The following is an 18,030-nucleotide window of genomic DNA, read 5'->3' on the forward strand; positions in this document are numbered from 1 at the left end:
TCCTAGAGATGCATAAGCGATAACTTGATATGCTTCAAAGCTCTCCAACTCTCAACCCGTCGCGCTCTGCTGCATACTACCTTTTGTCGTCCAGACAATTTCGCGGACTTTCATCAAACTTTCACAGTGCATAGTGGCAAATTTGGAAACGTTGCTATGATCGGGTCAACTGCAAACGATGCTACTATTAAGTTTTAGTTATGACACAAAATAATATTCTGATCGTTATAATAAAATCGAAGGACCCTGACTCTGTGCTTTTAAAATGCATACTCGATAGGAGATTGTTTTATGCGTATTTTGTTTTTGGTTTTAATTAAATTTTTCACTTTCGTTATAAATATACCTCGTAATTAGAGAAGCGTTTGTACAACGAAGATACGACAGTTTAGAAAGACATTGAAGTTTCATTGTTGATTTGACGAATGTAATTCACAATAGTATTGGTAATGTTTGCTATTTGACTATGACTTGTTCTTCGTGTGCCTTTGTGGGTATTAACGGTACTTTTAGCACAGTATTAACAATATCTTGCCACGGAAATAAAAGCTAAGTACCTTTCCCAAACTTTAAAACTTAACAAGAATTATAGTGTTTGAATTGCAAAGATCAAATCCCATTGAAGAGGAAGACAATGTCATGGGAAGAAAACACATTACGGTTGTATTCATTTGATTTCACTGACACTGAGTTAAATCACATCACATTTTTATCCTTATTACCCTGGTCTTTTGAATATAAAGTCAAACTACAATTAAGAGTTTAATTGATAGAAACATGTAGCTAGCTAGATAGATCGATAGAGGTTGCACCTTTTTGGAAATATTATGCTACATTTCAGGTCTACAACATTGCTGCTTTAGACCTACCCTGGGAGAGTAGTGCCCCATACATGTACCACAGTGTCGCAGCGAATGAATGGAATCCACCGTTAACTTCCCTAGCTTCATGGCGCTCTGGATGATTGTAATATGGGTTGTATCTCTCCATGATGAAGACCAGGAAGCTCATCACAAGAACTGACGCACAAATTGCAACGAGAACTTGCCACTGGAATGGTTCTATAAGTGTCTTCCATTTGTTTTTGTCCGTATCTTGCTTCTTCAAAAGAACTGTAGTATAGTCGTAGTAAAACGGATAAGTGAAATCCATTACTTCTCTCCTCTCTGGTTGAACTGTTAGTGTAGCCACTACCATGTCAACCTCCTATTCAGAAAATACGGATTTTTCAAAATCTTTCACTGACTGACGTAAGTACGTTTATACATACTTACATACATAGAATCATACATGCATACATACATACATACATGTACGAATTTGTGTATCTATCTTTCTTGCATGCTTGCAAATAAACAATGCATTTTTATTTCCAAGTCTTCATTTAGGAAATTACAAAAGCTTTGTGGTTAAAGAAGGAATGTTTATTATTATAGTCTTGAACATCAGGACGTAAATGAGATAAACCTGTCGTTCCAGTTGTCCAACGAGGCCATTCCACCCTCCATCTGGACTTATTGATCCAAATACACCATCTGGTGGCTCAACCAATTCATACCTGTTATTAAACAAAAGTCTATTGAAATAACAGAATATTGAGATATTTGTAACCATTAAATGTCAAAATATATAGTGAGGATTAGTGAACTCAATCATTCAGAACTGTTAATATATCTTTTGCAAAAAGAGTCCCCTTCCTCCCGTACAGTTTTTCATTTTTCATGTAGGCTGTCACGAAAATATTTCTTCATATCATTGAAAGGTTAAAAAACCCATTAATATTCGTAATTATAATATTTATCGAAATCCTTTGATATCTTCTAGTGTTTTCATCCTTGTTGTGGTGGTTTATTAACGTTTGTAATGGTGCTTGTCGATGTTTAGAGGATAAGCGACCACTGTGTTATAGCTCGGATCGAGCGATGACTAAAATGTGAAATTATTCGATTGAATAACTGGAGGTCTGAACACAGATATCGAATAGATGAACACGACTCCATTATAAAGAATAGAACAATTTAATTAATTTAATAAATCAAATAATATATAAGACGATGGGTGCCTGTTAGGGGATATTTTTTACCATGTTCATAAATGATCAATTGAGTAAATAATGACCAGCTGCGGTTTAACAAGGGTCCGATGACGATACCAGGCGGTATAACACGCGTCAGATGACCATACCTGGCATGCTTTTAGACCATGACACTACTCTGCTAAGTTCTAAGCTGAATAGATTAACGATATTCTTGAACACGGCTTATAAGTATGCGCCGAAGTGGAATTTGAAATACAAGCCTTGCAAATGTACTTCGACGGTAGTCAGTAGAAAAAAGAAGTATATTCATCAATGGAATTGCTGTGGGAAAACAGGATATTCTTAGAACAAAAAATTGAAATATGCAGGAGTTACTTTTCTCCAGTCATCGAAAAGTAATGAGAGTGTAGACTATTCTTGTCATGAAGCTAAACCGTTTAACAAATTCACTATAACCAATTGGATCAAAGGCAAATGTAATGAATGATGTACTTGCTGTGAAAAGTCTGGGAAAGAATTAAATTCGTCACTGCTTTGTATGGCTGATAATTTTGGTTGAACATGGCATATCACGGTCTTGAAATACTGGAGAAAATCTAACGATGTTTCTCCCGGAGAGTACAGGGTTCCCTCCAAGATCACTGAGAATGATTACAATGAAAGCTCGCACAGATAAGCCAAAACTTATATTTCTAAGACACATGCATAGAATATAGCAAATATTAACCTCAAAACTCAAAAGTATTTTCTACACCTAACATTGTGTCTAAAAACTGACCTAGCACCTGAACTTGATTGAGAATCAAGTAAACAACTTCTTTTTTTAACATTCATTCTTGATATGTGATTGATAATAGTGAAATGGAGACTGACTGGGACTAGGTGACATTAGACTAAATAGCTTTACAATGTTCTCGAAATTCTGGTTTTACCGTAGGGTTGGCCCTTATCTGGGCATCTGTTCTGCACAGTAATCAGGTTTTATACCGATGCTTAGAGACATAATCTCATTTGGCCATTAAAACATTGACACTGCAATGTGTTTTGTTGTAATCAGTTTGATTTTAAATTCTGTTTTATGGAATTATTAATTCTTTTTTCTGAAAATATTTGAGTGCTCATACAATATTCTTGGACAAAGACATTTCATGAAATTTTATTCGGAAATTCAAACACCGGAATATTTTATGTGGTTCAACAAAGAACTGTTGACACTTTAGTGGCATACAAGCTAGAGTATACGCCATTTTGGAATTTCGTCGGGACTCGAACTCAACTTCATTAGAACATTTTATTATTAGGACTTCTAAATTTTAATTCTTGGATTATTCTGGGATTAATTTTGGATTTGATTCTTCAAACCGTGAGTTCTTTTCCTCATTTTACCTTGTTGTTCCAGGGAAATAAATTTTTTTCTAAATTCTGCAAAGTTTTTAGTCTTTACTTTTTATTTGTTAATGTTTATTAGAGCCTAAACATGTAACAATATATATATATATATATATATATATATATATATATATATATATATATATATATATATATATATATATATATATATATATATTCTTTCATACATATGGTAAACATTGTGAAGGAATCTCTATTACCAATCAAGTGCCAATGAGTCACTTAGCCACATAGTCACATCAGAAGCTATAATTAATCAACGTTTAGACTTGAGCACAGGCAGTTATTGTTCCACAAGTTGTATTAGCTACTTTGTCATCAGCAGTGTTTTTCATTTCGATTTTTTAAATGCCTACGAATATATTTTAGGGGTCCAGATAAGGCCTTCATCTATGCATTTTGATTTACGTCTCTTTTATAGATATTGAATATTTAAGTTCAAGACCGGGTTTTCTTCCTTTGAATATTTATTGTTATTAGGTAAGGTTACATCTGACTATATATATATATATATATATATATATATATATATATATATATATTCATCAATGATTTGGTCAACATATATTAATTTTGTTTCACATTAGTCTTTGGGGATCTATCAACAGTGTTTGTAATTGTGTGCATTTATAGTTTGAGAAGAATTATTTATTTGAATTATTCATTGGAATATTAAAGTGATCATTGACTTTTTGAACAAAATCTTTACTTTGGGATTATTGTGGGCTCATTCAAAGACATTCTGGATTATATCATTGTGATATATAACGACATTTAAGACTATTTATACATCAGGACATTGAAGATTATTAAAACTCAATCGGGATATACTAGTCGTTTAGATTTCGGATAGAAGAATTACGATATTTGGGATTTAATTGACAATACTGTAATTGTCTTTCAGATTTTCACTTTTTCTTCTAGGGAAATAATTATATGTCGATTTTACTAAGCTTGTTTGATTTGTTTCTTTCTGTTAGCTGCTACATAGTTGAAGACCAAGTGCGTGTGTACATGTGGGTGACTGCATTAAATGTCTGTACAGACCGTAGCTAAAATAAATTAAAAAAACTATGTTCGCATGATCACATAGCCAAAATGATGCATATCCAAATAAGAAAAGGGTCATAATTATTCAAAAATAAACTGAAGAGGAACCTTCAATTATTAAACTATGCCTGAATCTTTCACGGTTTTGCCCTCAGTTAATTTCAACTGAAGTTGTTAATCTGTCATATCTCACAAGAGAAAAAATCGCGGTAACTACGATACTTCAAAAGGTTAAAATTCCGATGCAATCACGTAGTAAATTCCTAGTTTGATAATTGTACAGAATGAAACTGATGGAAACTGAAACAAGCAAATAATGTCCATGGTGAGTAAATAATGTGGAAATAATATATGAATTATGTAAGCATTGTACCCAATTGTGTTTTGATTGCAAAATATGAATGTGTGTTTATAAAATGGGACATATTTAGCTCATGATACTTCCATGACTTCCAGAATTAGAGTTCTTATCTATAAGGGAGATTTCGTAATTGATGCTTACCTCGCAGGATACTGCAGTGAGTTTTACAAGTTACAAAATAATAGGAAACTGTTGGTAAAACCTAATATTGTTACAATTATGCATATACATTTAAATAGATTTATGTATACAAGATTTTCAAATCTTCTGACATAAAAGCTATATAATTGTTTTTAAATGCGTTGCAAATGTTATTAGAAAAGCAACATGACGATTAAATATTAAAAGCACCATTTCACAGCGGTCAAGTACTAATTGACCACCTTCAAAAAGAAATACTTACGTGAAATTAAGTGTATTGGATAACTCCACCAAGAGATCAATACACATTCCAGCATAGCTAACTGTGCCATTTGGGTCAGTTGTCTTGATAACGAAAGGACGATACTAAACGATAAAAGGATATAAAATCTTTTACTCTCAGTAATGAACAATCAAAATAGTTTTGTTTACTTCGAGATTGATATCTCAAAAGCTTTCACATTTATATAAATATATGCTTAAAGTTATTCCTTACTGCCGGTATATTTTCAAACGAATCTCATTGGTATGAGTTTGATTATGTGGGTTAAATAGCGAATAGTCTAACGAACACTTGTTTTAAACGAACCACACTTTGTAAAATAAAACTGGAACTGCAGACTTTGATGCTAGATTCAGCTACATCTAAAGTTTCCATTGTGGCCATTTCTAAGAGTCATGTCTTTACAAGACTAGTGATCGAAATGTTCTTTTAATGGATGGATTAATAATATTTACTGCCTAGAAAGGCCAATTGCTCATAAATACCACAATATCCAACTCTTTTGAAGTAATCATTATAGACATAAATATATTTCCCCTCTATTGAACAATCGTGGTGTTTCAGCCCTGCGGAAACGAAATCCTAATATCGTCTTCTAACTTTATAGAATATGCTGGTCCTATTGCAGGGCTGATAGCTTGGAGATGTAAGTGACCTTTCAAGTTTCTAACAGTGACTGGTATTTTTCCTTTTGAGAACTATTCACACAAAACCGTGTAAGGACACACTCACTGACGGACATGGTCTTAGAGAGTTTTTGTCTTCAAAGCCACGTTGACAATAAATTGCATATGGAAGTTCATAACCTACCTCTAGCGTAGACACAACCAACTTTCTCTTGTTGAGTTTATACTTTGTGTTAGGAAAAATATCGGAATATATGGTCACGTTTCCTGCAAAATCTATATAACCAACGTGACTGAAATCCCTGCCCGTTGGTTGAATCCATTCTAGGGTCTCTATTGTGAAACTTGTATAGTTGACTGGGTGACTCCAGACTTCCGATATCTAGAAAGATCAAATATTAGCAAGAGAAAATATATTCAAACCTAAAAAGTGTGTAGACATGCCTCTAGCACCTTAACATAGGTAAGTATTCGCTATTTCAACATGTATTCTTTCTAATAAGTCAATCTTATATCTCACGTCAGCTCATATAGCATTTCAGCAGCATCTAAACAAGGTAAACATTTAGAATGTATTTACTGATCCAGCTGTCCTAAACACAAAATGCTAAATGTTCAGAATTGTATGCTTCGTTGCTTGATTTCCGCAAGAAAATGCAATTTGTAATCACTTTTGAAGAATAAAAAATATTTAACGAAATCATATTAAGTTACATGTAAATGTGACCCTTTGGGATTATAGACCATCTTTGTAATTACTGATCTTTGGATTATTTGCTAACTTTGTAAATTCGGATCAATGGATTACTGAAAAGCTTTGTAACTATTGACTCGTTCCTGATGTCACATTAATCAATATTTCATAGACCTTAGCTTATTTGATTGTGCCTATTGCGTCGTTAATATTTAAATAGTTATGTTGTCATTATTTTAAATTCGATTTTAGTAAATCGTTTTGCCCTGTAATATTGGACTTTTTTCTTAATACCGTTTGGTCTTTCCAACTGATTCTGACACAGCAAGTAGCAATACATCTTGACATGGAATATATATTAGACGTTTTTCTCTCTGCAATTATTTTGTATCACCAAATTTCCGTAGTAACTGAAAGAATATGATATTAAGTCATTTTACTGCTTTAACAGCATTACATGTTTAAGAAAATATACAGTCTTTTAAGGCGTCTACAACAGATCTTATACATACCTTTTGATATGTAGTATATAGTCATATATAAGTCGGATCCAACTGCAAACTGCAAAGACATAGATATGTCGTCTTACGTTGCAATTTCAAATCTGGGTAAATGCAGTTTGTGAGGACTAATCCGTACAATAAGGGAAATAGACGCAGAATTGCCGCCGCAGTATGCAAAGGCTGATCAGGGTAGTTGTTGGTCGCAGTTGGACCCAACATTGTATGGAGTATATAGAGTAATTACAAACACAAACCGCTTTTAGATAGTCCACAGCTTGCGATGTAACATCTGTGTCATTATCTGCAACATCTAGTTTCTGTAAATCGTACAACGTTTGGACCATCGCTTTCCTTAGGTCCTGTAATATAATAATTACATGCCGTTAACTGAAACATTTTATTGATCTCCATTGTTTTCAATGATTTTTTTCATAAAACATATTGAATGATTTTCTATAAAGTTGCACTGTCATCAGTCTGCAGTACAGGGTACGAATAGCTTGGAAAGCTTTTTTCAAATTGAGACATTTATATGTTGATATTCAGTTTCATATGAAGTCTAAATCACATAAAAACTGTGTATCTGCTCATTTTTATCATTTGATAAATGTGCTATTCATGGCAATGTACCACATCATAATTTTTATATCTGTAACACGTAATGCTAGCACTTCATATTTCAACATGACGTCATGAAGTGTTAATATGCGTGTTACAGATACTACAATTCAAGTCTTAAATCCTAGGACATGTTCTGCTGTATGTTGATGATAGTCTCGCTTTCGAACTATGCGAATGGTCTCTAAAGCGTTTGAAATCAACAAGACAATTCTTCTTCAAATTGAAACTCGATTGCAATTTAAATACATATAAGATTGTTGTATTTAATTCAAACGAAGCCCTTCAACCACTGTGTTTAAAGGCAACAATAAGTGCTTAAAAACATTTTGATCATTGTTGTATTGTTGATAATATTTTAGAGTTAGGTGTGACTTTATAAATCTATCTGGAAATAAAAAGTTCCGTAGGTTTAAATAATTTATTTGAGCAACTTAACATAACAAACTGAGAGATATTTTGGCAGTCTACGTTTGGATGACTCTCAAATATGGTGAGTACACTTTCAATGTTTAAGAAATATTATAGGCAATTACTTTTAAAACACCAAAAATAATGTTTGTAGACCTAGACTGTAACATTGCCGACTGGCCATGACCACATGTATTACATTCCTCTGCATATTCTTTGTCAGCATATTCAGTTTTGTACACGGTGTATGAAGCACACAATCTTTGAATACAAGATGTTAAACTATTATTTCATCATTTGGGCTTTACCTAAATTGCAAATAACTTTAATTTGATGAATCACGACACTATACTATATAATCGCAGAACACAGCGGATGATACAACTCTGGAACAAAGTGTCAAAGGCTTTTATCAGATCCTGTTTTGTTCCTTTCATTTCTCTTGGAGTAGACAAGCTGCAAATATGCATGTTCCATGCATTTTGCCATTTAAAGTCAGTAGTCTCTGTATTGCGGCATCGTTTTCACCAAATCAATCTTGATGCTTTCGTGTGGTGTTACAGAGGGGTTTTGGATAAAGTTCAGTACACAGTGTTTCTGAAAGATGCCTGGTTGCCTCGACATTCTCGTAGTTCGTTTCATTTGTTTCTAGTTGGCTGCACACATTTCCGACGAATTGATGTTTTATATTCTTGTGTTTCAATTTGGTGGACATTCAACCGTGTGGGAATGCTTTTGGGGCAGAGGTCGTCTGTTAATCTGAGTCAGGGCATTGAGCTTGGAGACTTCGAGCACGTGTTGAGTTCAGCAGTATGCTCTTTTTATGAACTTTGTGACTTAATTATCCTGTCTGTCTCTTCTCCTGACGATGACATGTTTATTGAGATGCCAGTGAGCAGCAGAGAGGGTGAACAGACCACTTAGGGGAATGGTCACCCTTGTGTTTTACCAAAAAAAATAGTGACCACTCATAGAGGTCAATTACCATGTCTACGATTATTGTTTGTCCCAAACAGAACCGTAGACGCCCCTCTCTGCTGCTATCAATATTGGGAATCATCATCTGAATCATGGGAATCTTCATCTGTTTCATCTTCATCTGTTTCATCTTTATTTGTTCCATGTTTCAAGTAATATTCAAGTTCTGATGGTGGTTTTTCTATTTTTGGATTTATGTTCTTTCTGTGTTTATAATATATCATCAAACTTCTGTATTCCTCTTCTGCTGATATTAATTAAATTATTATGTTATAATAAAATGATACATCCAGAATCTCATACTGCAAGAACAGCACGAGAACGATTAGAAACAATTAAAAAATTTCTTCCTGTCAGAGACTCATTTAGAAAAAATCTGCAAGCGCAGCAAGAATCAAAAGTTGAGTACGAAGAAGACACTAAAAAACTGTTTAAGCCCGTCACTGCAGCTACTGAACAAGTTACAACTGTCATCAAAGAAGATCTTCTTCCGGTATCAAAAAAAATAGCAAGAAGAACTAAACAGACAAGGGAGATTTTACGAGACCTTCCAACTGGCATAGCTGCGGCTCAGCCTCCACCTGTTGGTGAGGAAATACTTGAACGTATTGGAGAACTTCGTACTGAAGTCGCCGATGTGAGAAAAAAACTTGCATCTGAACCCAAAACAGCAGAAGAGAGCTTAAGATTAATTGCAAGATTTAACGAAGGAGTTGTTGAGGAAATTAGAAACACTGAAAGAGAGAGATTACCTGAGTTGATATCAAAAAATATATCTAATAAATCTAATTTTTTAAAACCCTTTTATGGAAAAACAACTGATGATGATTTCATTAAATGGATATATCGCGTATATTACAATAAAAAACAAGCTAGAGGTCAAGAATTTAAAAGACTTAAAGAAGAAGTAGAAAGATTTAGAGGGGGACGGGAACAACCAAAACAAGGAGAGTCCTCCCAGTATCAGCTTCCTCCACCTCTGCAACAAATAGAACAACAACAACAATCTTCTTCGCCACAGCAAAGGTTGTTGTCGAAAATTAAAAAGGCTAAAGAGTCACTTAAATCACCCTTCTCGAAGAAAATTTCTGCACCGAAAATGACATTTACACCGACAGGTTCACCACATGGATTTCGAGAAGGTGACTCATCCCCGGACACCACTGAAGTACCTACTCCGGTAATGCAACCACCACCCCAAGATGAACCTAAAACAGGATCTGGTTTATGTCCTGATAATATCATCAATGATGTGTCACGGTTAGAAGTTCTCATAGGAGGAAAACGAGCTGGAAATAATTCACCAGAAATAACCAATGAAGCAGCTGATATTTGTCGGCGACTATTTCAAGGTGGTATCATGGATATTGGCGTTTACCGAGAACTTATTGATGAGCTCGTTGATGACTAGTTGTTAGATAAATGGTAAATAAAATAAGATGATTGTGCATGATAATCATCGTAAACCCACACAGGTTAGAGCGGTAAACTCACGATTACCAATCTATGAAGCAATTTACGGAAATGGACTTGGTGATGTCATTCGGGGATTATTCACGAGGATAGCTCCAAAAGTAGCACCTGTTGCAAAACAATTATCGATGAAGGCTATTGATATTGTTCGTGATAAAGCTCCTGGTGCAATTGTCAATGTTGCTGGTAAGGCGTTCTCGGCGATCAAAGAAAGATTATCACGATTATTGCGACGAAAACAACAATCACCGGTGAAACTGGCAAGTACTGAGGTGATGCCTGCAGATGTCAGTAAAATAATAAATCAGGCTGCAAATCAAAAACTAGCGGCGATATCTGAAGAAGCAGAAAAAAATATAACAGCAAATTTAATAGCAGGGAGCGGTCTTCGTCGACGATGATCATCATTTGGAAAAATGGTAACTATAATAAAAATGTTCAGGCGCGAATCAGACCCAGCATTTGATATGGAGGCACCTGTCCTTAAGTACGAGTCAGTACGTGATTATCAGTTTTATTCTTATGACGCAAGACAACCAAATCATCAGGGGAGAATCGAATTACAGGTTCATGATACAAGTAGATATTTCTTGCCCGCCGAGGCGTTTATTGAAGTAGAAGGTAGACTTGTAACGAATGTTGTAGCTAATACGGCATATGCTGCTAATTTGCGTGTTGGTTTTGTCAACAACGGGATCATGGCGTTGTTTGATAGCGCCACATACATGATTGATGGAAAAAATATTGAATCAGTTCAGAAGGATGTTGATGTTGCTACAACAATAATTGGTCTGGCGAGATATTCTGACGACTTTACAAGATCAGCTGGTCCAACAATGATGTTTGCTAAGGATATTACCAACAACGCTGATCATGTTCAGTATACCAAAGTACTAGTAACACGAGCTACTGCAGTTGATCCACAAACGGCTGATTTTGAGCACGCAGACAGACCAGGTGCTGATTATGATATTATAAAAAGCGTTAATGCGACTTACAACCTGGGATTTGCAACACGCCGGGCGGCGCTGTCGGGAAATGATAGAAATTTTTCGTGTGCAATTCCATTATCTCACATCTTTGGATTCTGCAGAAATGTTAGAAAAGTCATCTTTGGAGCTAAACACACAATTGTGCTCGTAAGAAAAGGTAATGATAATGATGCAATCTGGCGAGGTGCTGGTGTTGCCGAGGGTAAAGTAAATATATCAAAACTTTCATTGTGGATGCCAGTAATGACTCCATCTATTACTGAGGAACAAAAATTACTATCTTTTATGGATCAAGGTGGTAAATCATTGCTATCATGGTTAACAGTAACCACAGATGCTGCTCAAAGCAATATTAATGGTTTATTTACATGGCATATAGCATCACAACAGGGTGTTTCTGCACCACGACATATTTTTATTGCATTACAAGATAATGCTCGGACGAATAATCAAGAACGTTCACATATGATATTTGACAACCTTGGAGTTAATGAAGTTTCCTTACGGATAAATGGACATCAAGAACCAGCCGAGGATATACAACTAAATTTTGATCAAAATCATGTAGCGCGCGCATATCATCGTTTAATGTCATTCATGGGACGTGATCAAAATATAGATACCGGGTTGCAAATATCACAACTAGATTTTACAGGTCTATATCCGATTTATTATTTTTCACTAGAACATCTTGATTTATCCAAACAATATGTTGTTGATATACACTTTCGAGCTCATGTTACTAACCCTCCTCCTGATATAGCTGGTCCACCAATTGTTCCCGGCTTCTACAGAGCGATCGCGGTCATACTTAGCGACAAGGCCATGTTACTTGAAGGTGGCAGTGGTCGAATGAGAGTCGTTGATGCACCGGTGGAAAATCTTTAATCGTGTTATTTAGAAAAATATATTTTATATAAAAATGTCGTATAGTCATGTTAATGTTACTCTGACCCCGGGTCAGGTAAAAAAGCTTCAATCAAAAACCGCCAACAAATGCGGAACTAAAATATCACTAAAACGAGATCAGATTGGTGGTGGTCCAAACAAATTATCGTTGACAAATAATCAGATTAAACATTTCAATAAAGCCCTAGAATCAAAAACTGGAGTTCAATTCCATCTCTCCCCGAGCGCCATCAAAGACATGGTCAAAACGGGTGGTATATTTCCATTTCTTGCGGCCATTCCGGCATTAATAGCTGCAGCTGCTCCAGCCTTAGCAAAAGCGGCCGCGTTAGGTGTTGCTGGAGGTGTTGCTGGAGCGGCGGGTAAAAAAGTTTTCGAAAAAGTTACTGGTGGACGATATAACAAAAAAAAGGGACGCGGTCTAAGATTACCGGGATCTCGTTGGGGGAGAGGCCTAAGGCTTCCGGGGTCATTTCGTTAGACGTTCCATCATCAAATTTTGATTTACTTGATGCTGCTAGAAAATTAAAAATATCCGCCTTTAGAGGTGTTTTTATGCGAGATCAATTACCGAAACAACCAAACAAACTTGAAACAGGTATTATTAATCTTGACAAACGTTCTGGACCTGGTACTCATTGGGTATCATACGCGGTTGATCCGCGTGGAATTGTTTATTTTGATTCGTACGGGTTAGCTCCACCTGTTGAATTTATCAAGTATGTCGCACCACTCCACGCAACAACTAGCGGTTCCAAAGTTTGGTATTCAACGCTACCCACACAAACAATGACAGATCCGCCAATATGCGGCCGTGAAGTAATTAATGTACTCGACGCTATATCAAAATCATCCAGGCCGCCACATAAAGTCGTGCACGATTATACAAGCAACCGATATGTTGCGCGTAAAGCATTTTAAACAACGGATCTTATTATAATGGTTGATATTTACGGAAGATCTTCTACTAGTAAGAAAATAAAATCCGACGTTGATCTGTCAAAGTATGCGACTAAAGATGACCTCGCTGATATTATGAACCTGGCTGGAGTTGACCCAGATGAAGTTGTTATTTTTCAAGATCGATATGGTAAACTAAAAACCAGCAATATCAAATGGAATGATATAGTCCGGCGAGTACTCGGTGCAGTTGCAGATAATATTCCCGTGTTTACTGACGGTGGTAGAATCAGAGATTCAAGTATGTCACTTAAAACCATTAGAGATGAAATTGCAAAAAGTGTTGCTAATCGCGTGAGAAACACCGGTGACACGATGACAGGTGAACTTAGCATGAACGGGAACAAAATAGTAGCTGTAACAGCTCCAAAATCTGACAACGACGTCGCAAACAAACTATACGTCGACGACGTGGATGGAAAACTATCCACGCTACGGGATGAGTATGACGTTCACGCAGGAGCTTTTGGAAGATTTCGAAGAAATTTTCAAAAAATCGATGATACCATAGATAAATTCTTCGGTACTCCACGCGCCATTGACATGAAACTCGTTGATATCAAAACTGACCTAGACACGATCAAACAAAGACAGCAAAACATCGTAGCGGGAATTCCTGAGATTGTCAACAAAACAAATTTGATTAAAATTCCAGCTGCAATAACTCCCGGGCATATTACAAACATCGTATGCACGGTATCATCGGGATTTGCAACATGGTCGCAGCAAAATAATACTATCAAATATGCCGCAACAGTCACTGGCGTGTACAGGCTATCTGTGTTTAGTGCTGCAAAATTTAAAATATTTACAATGTTTCCATGGCGTCATTCCACCGACAGGTTTTCCGGGGTTGTATCTGTTGTATTAAATAGCGGAACCGAAGAAATATTTATCCTGGATGCAGATGATAAGACATTAACCGCAATATCTTACTGGTGGTGTTTGGAATTTGTAGCTGAAACACCTCAATTGGTTACTGCATAAAAATATATATGGACGGTGCACAATACAGATACAATCAAGCGCGTGAATGGCAGGCGACGCTAAAAGATCAAGTCGATCAATATACAGTAAAAGTAAAAAAATATCGACGACGATTGGTTATCGTTGATGTGATTGTTTATTCAGTATCCGCTGTTGTTGCTGGAACCGGTGTAATATTATCAGCGTTGACAACGATGGCACCAGTAGCTGTAACTATCTGTATTTCAGCAGCAACAACTATTGCAGGTGTGCTTGGTATCATCACAAAAAAAATATGTACTTGTACGAACGAAAAGTTATCCGATTACAAAATAAAATTACATACAGCGACGGTAGCATACTCGAAATTATCCTCGTTGTTATCAGCGAGTCTCAGTGATGGAATTATATCTGATTTCGAATTTTCAATGATGACCAAAATATACGATGAAGGTATTAAAGATACAAGTATCAATAATGACAGAATTACTCCAGCAGATCGTGACCAACACAACTCCGCCAAAGATAACGATGATCTCGGTAAGTTCAATTAATCCTGAATTTAGTGTTAATTTTCCTACTGCAATTCCAGTAAAAGAAATAGCACTAGCTCAATTACGGGTATATTACAGCTGGCCAAATATCAGATCAAAATCATTTCATGATACACCAGCAAATAATTCGCTTGTATTTACTAACAAGAACAAATCCGATGGAACACCTGACTGGGTTGTTGTTGGAATACCAACCGGCAGTTACCAGATTGAAGAGATCAGTGAGGAATTTGCGCGTAGAATAAAATCAATAACGGGAAAGGAATCAAAAATATCAATAAACGTTCATGAGCCGACGTTGTCCTCGACGGTTGAAATAAACTCGCCTGATTATGCCGTTGATATTTATCAATCTTCAATCAGATCCGTGCTAGGATGGCCTGAAATATCACCACCGATAACACCGATACCACCAGAACCGAAAAAGTCTGATTATGTCATGGATAGACAATTATATCATCAAATTTATCCATCATACGAGGTGTTACTAAGTATTTTAAAAAGTAAATCGATGCTTGGCGAGTTTTTCTTTCGCGAAGATATTGAGACATGGTCTTTTATAAATCAGGGGGAGTGGAAATATGATGTGAGGTTTGATCGGAGTGATATTATTGAATATTTTCAGGAAATCAATCAAGAGTGTAAAAAACAACTAGATCAACTAAATCAATATTTTAACGAACATATTTTTGACATATCAGCGTCATCGCGTGAAAAAATCATCACGCGTGTGGAAAGATTAAATCGGCTTATATCAGACATGGAATATTTTAATAACCGAATGGTTCAGGCGATGGTTAGTCTTTTAAAATCACCTAAAAATTCTGATGCAAAGGCGTGGTTAGAAAAATATAAAATAACAGAAGCCGATGTACCAAATTATAAATTTCCCGCGTATAGTGTAACCGAGTTAAGAAAATCTGTCAGTGATGTCATTGATGAGTTTTTTCCTAAAATACTCGATGCATGGAGAAAATTAATTCCGCCTTCAACTGTTCTCAGATATGATAATGATCCACACGGCGGTGGAAGGCACGTATCCCCGCGGATCGTTAATATAACACCGACGGTCGCGGTCAATCTGGTTTGTGACGTAATCGATGGCAGCTATCAAATAGATCTCGGAAGATCAAATCAGGCTCAACAAGGATACATCCTATACACGTTCACACCACAAGTTCCCCCTGGAAATTTAATCGTGCAAGAACCAACTAATCCCGTGTATTTGCGGTGTCACAATAATATGTTAACACGAATCAATTTTAAACTCACAGACCACCTTAATCGCTTGATTGACATACGTGAAGAAGAGCTTGTAATAAATCTGTATGTAAAGTCGTAAAGACTTCCGTCTTAAGGATTTCTGTCGTAAAGACTTCCGTCTTAAGGATTTCTGTCGTAGATCTTCAGAATCAAATTCGATCAACTTAAAAAAATATTTTATTATTACTGGCACAAATTTGTGTTTGGTACAAATTAATCGGCCCAGGCAACTAAAAAAGCTAGTCGATGAAAGTAAAATTAAAATTTCTATCACAAAAAAAAATAATATTTATTAATTTTCCTGATTTTTACTGAAATTGTACAAATTACTTGATTTTGACTACCAACTACCCCGTCAGAAACATAAAAATGCACGAACTACTTGATTTTGACTACCAACTACCCCGTCAGAAACATAAAAATGCACGAACTACTTGATTTTGACTACCAACTACCCCGTCAAAATCAAGAAAGTTCTAACGTTGTCAAATTGTTCCTAACAAATTTTATTTATTATAAATTAATTTTATTTATTAATAATATTATTTTTACTGAGATTTTTATTTTTTTTTTACTAAAATACAACGAAATTGCTCAATTTTCCTGATTTTGACTACCAACTACCCCGTCAGAAATCAAGTAATTCGTGCATTTTTCTTTGATTTTGACTACCATCTACCCCGTCAAAATCAAGTAGTTCGTGCATTTTTCTTGATTTTAGTAAAAAAAAAAATAAATTAATTCAGTAAAAATAATATTATTAATAAATAAAATTTATTAGGAACAAATTTGACAAGGTTAGAACTTTCTTGATTTTGACTACCAATACACGTGGTCAGCGTTGACTTGGACCCCAGTTACCAAAACTTTCATTTTCATTATCACCAGTAACGAAGTTACCTTGGATCGTTTCACCAGTAACGAAGTTACCTTGGATCGTTTCACCAGTAACGAAGTTACCTTGGATCGTTTCACCAGTAACGGGGTTACTCTCTGACATAATTTTTCTTAATAGTCTTATGCGAGTACTAATCGTTTTCTTTGCCTCATACTCGTGGGATAATAACAACTTAATTCTTTCTACGGCGGTAGAAAGAGGAACGAACTCCTTCACATGATCATCTTCCACGGTAGCTAGCGACTGAAACATTGCCGATTGAATCCGTTTCATGAGCCTGTATTCAGATGATAGTGTGTGTGTCCCCATGGTTTTACGTTCTTGTAAAATCTCAAAGTCAGAAACTATTTTTTCAGGATTAAGTTCATCAGATATATTAATTCCATCTTTTTTTAATTTTTTAATAGCGACAATTACATCATTGATATTTTCATGGTTCATTATATAATATATAAATCTTTAAAATAAAAAAAATATCCCTAGAACACCTATCGAGTGTATTAGCGAGTTCGTCGGGATGTTTCAGGGACAGCACAGCCAAGAACTCGTAGCTTGCCACCGCAATCTACCAAGTTCATTAGGCAAATATTCCCTCTACGAGAGCCCCTAACCCGCCAAACAACGGTCTAGAGGCCCAAGAGGGAGGACAGCACAACACTCATTAAACTCGTAGCTTGCCACCGCAATCTACCAAGTTTAGAGGATATACATATAACATATAACTAACTAAGGACAGCACAAGGACAGCACAGTCCTCATTAAACTCGTAGCTTGCCACCGCAATCTACCAAGCTTAGAGGATATACATATAACATATATACAATGAGATGGTTATATACAATGAATGAAGAGCCCCTATCGAGTGTATTAGCGAGCTCAGATTATGAATGAAACGGCACTAA

At 35.8% G+C, this 18,030-nt stretch overlaps 1 protein-coding gene across 1 annotated transcript in view; it reads right to left on the reverse strand.

Annotated features, from left to right (window-relative positions):
• LOC149771047 (glutamate receptor ionotropic, kainate glr-3-like) overlaps positions 1-5,309 on the reverse strand; it is an 11,338-nt gene extending 6,029 nt beyond the window's left edge. The window contains exons 1-3 of the mRNA XM_089948890.1: positions 5,263-5,309; positions 1,468-1,558; positions 870-1,206 (exon numbers count right to left, since the gene is read on the reverse strand). Of these exons, the coding sequence (XP_089805016.1) occupies positions 870-1,206; positions 1,468-1,558; positions 5,263-5,309 (475 nt within the window). The remainder of the gene's footprint in view (positions 1-869; positions 1,207-1,467; positions 1,559-5,262) is intronic.
• Between the last annotated feature and the right edge of the window lie 12,721 nt (positions 5,310-18,030).

This window comes from Sinohyriopsis cumingii, unplaced genomic scaffold, assembly GCF_028554795.1.
Source record: "Sinohyriopsis cumingii isolate HCF-2022 unplaced genomic scaffold, ASM2855479v2 utg002136l, whole genome shotgun sequence".
Taxonomy (NCBI): domain Eukaryota; kingdom Metazoa; phylum Mollusca; class Bivalvia; order Unionida; family Unionidae; genus Sinohyriopsis; species Sinohyriopsis cumingii.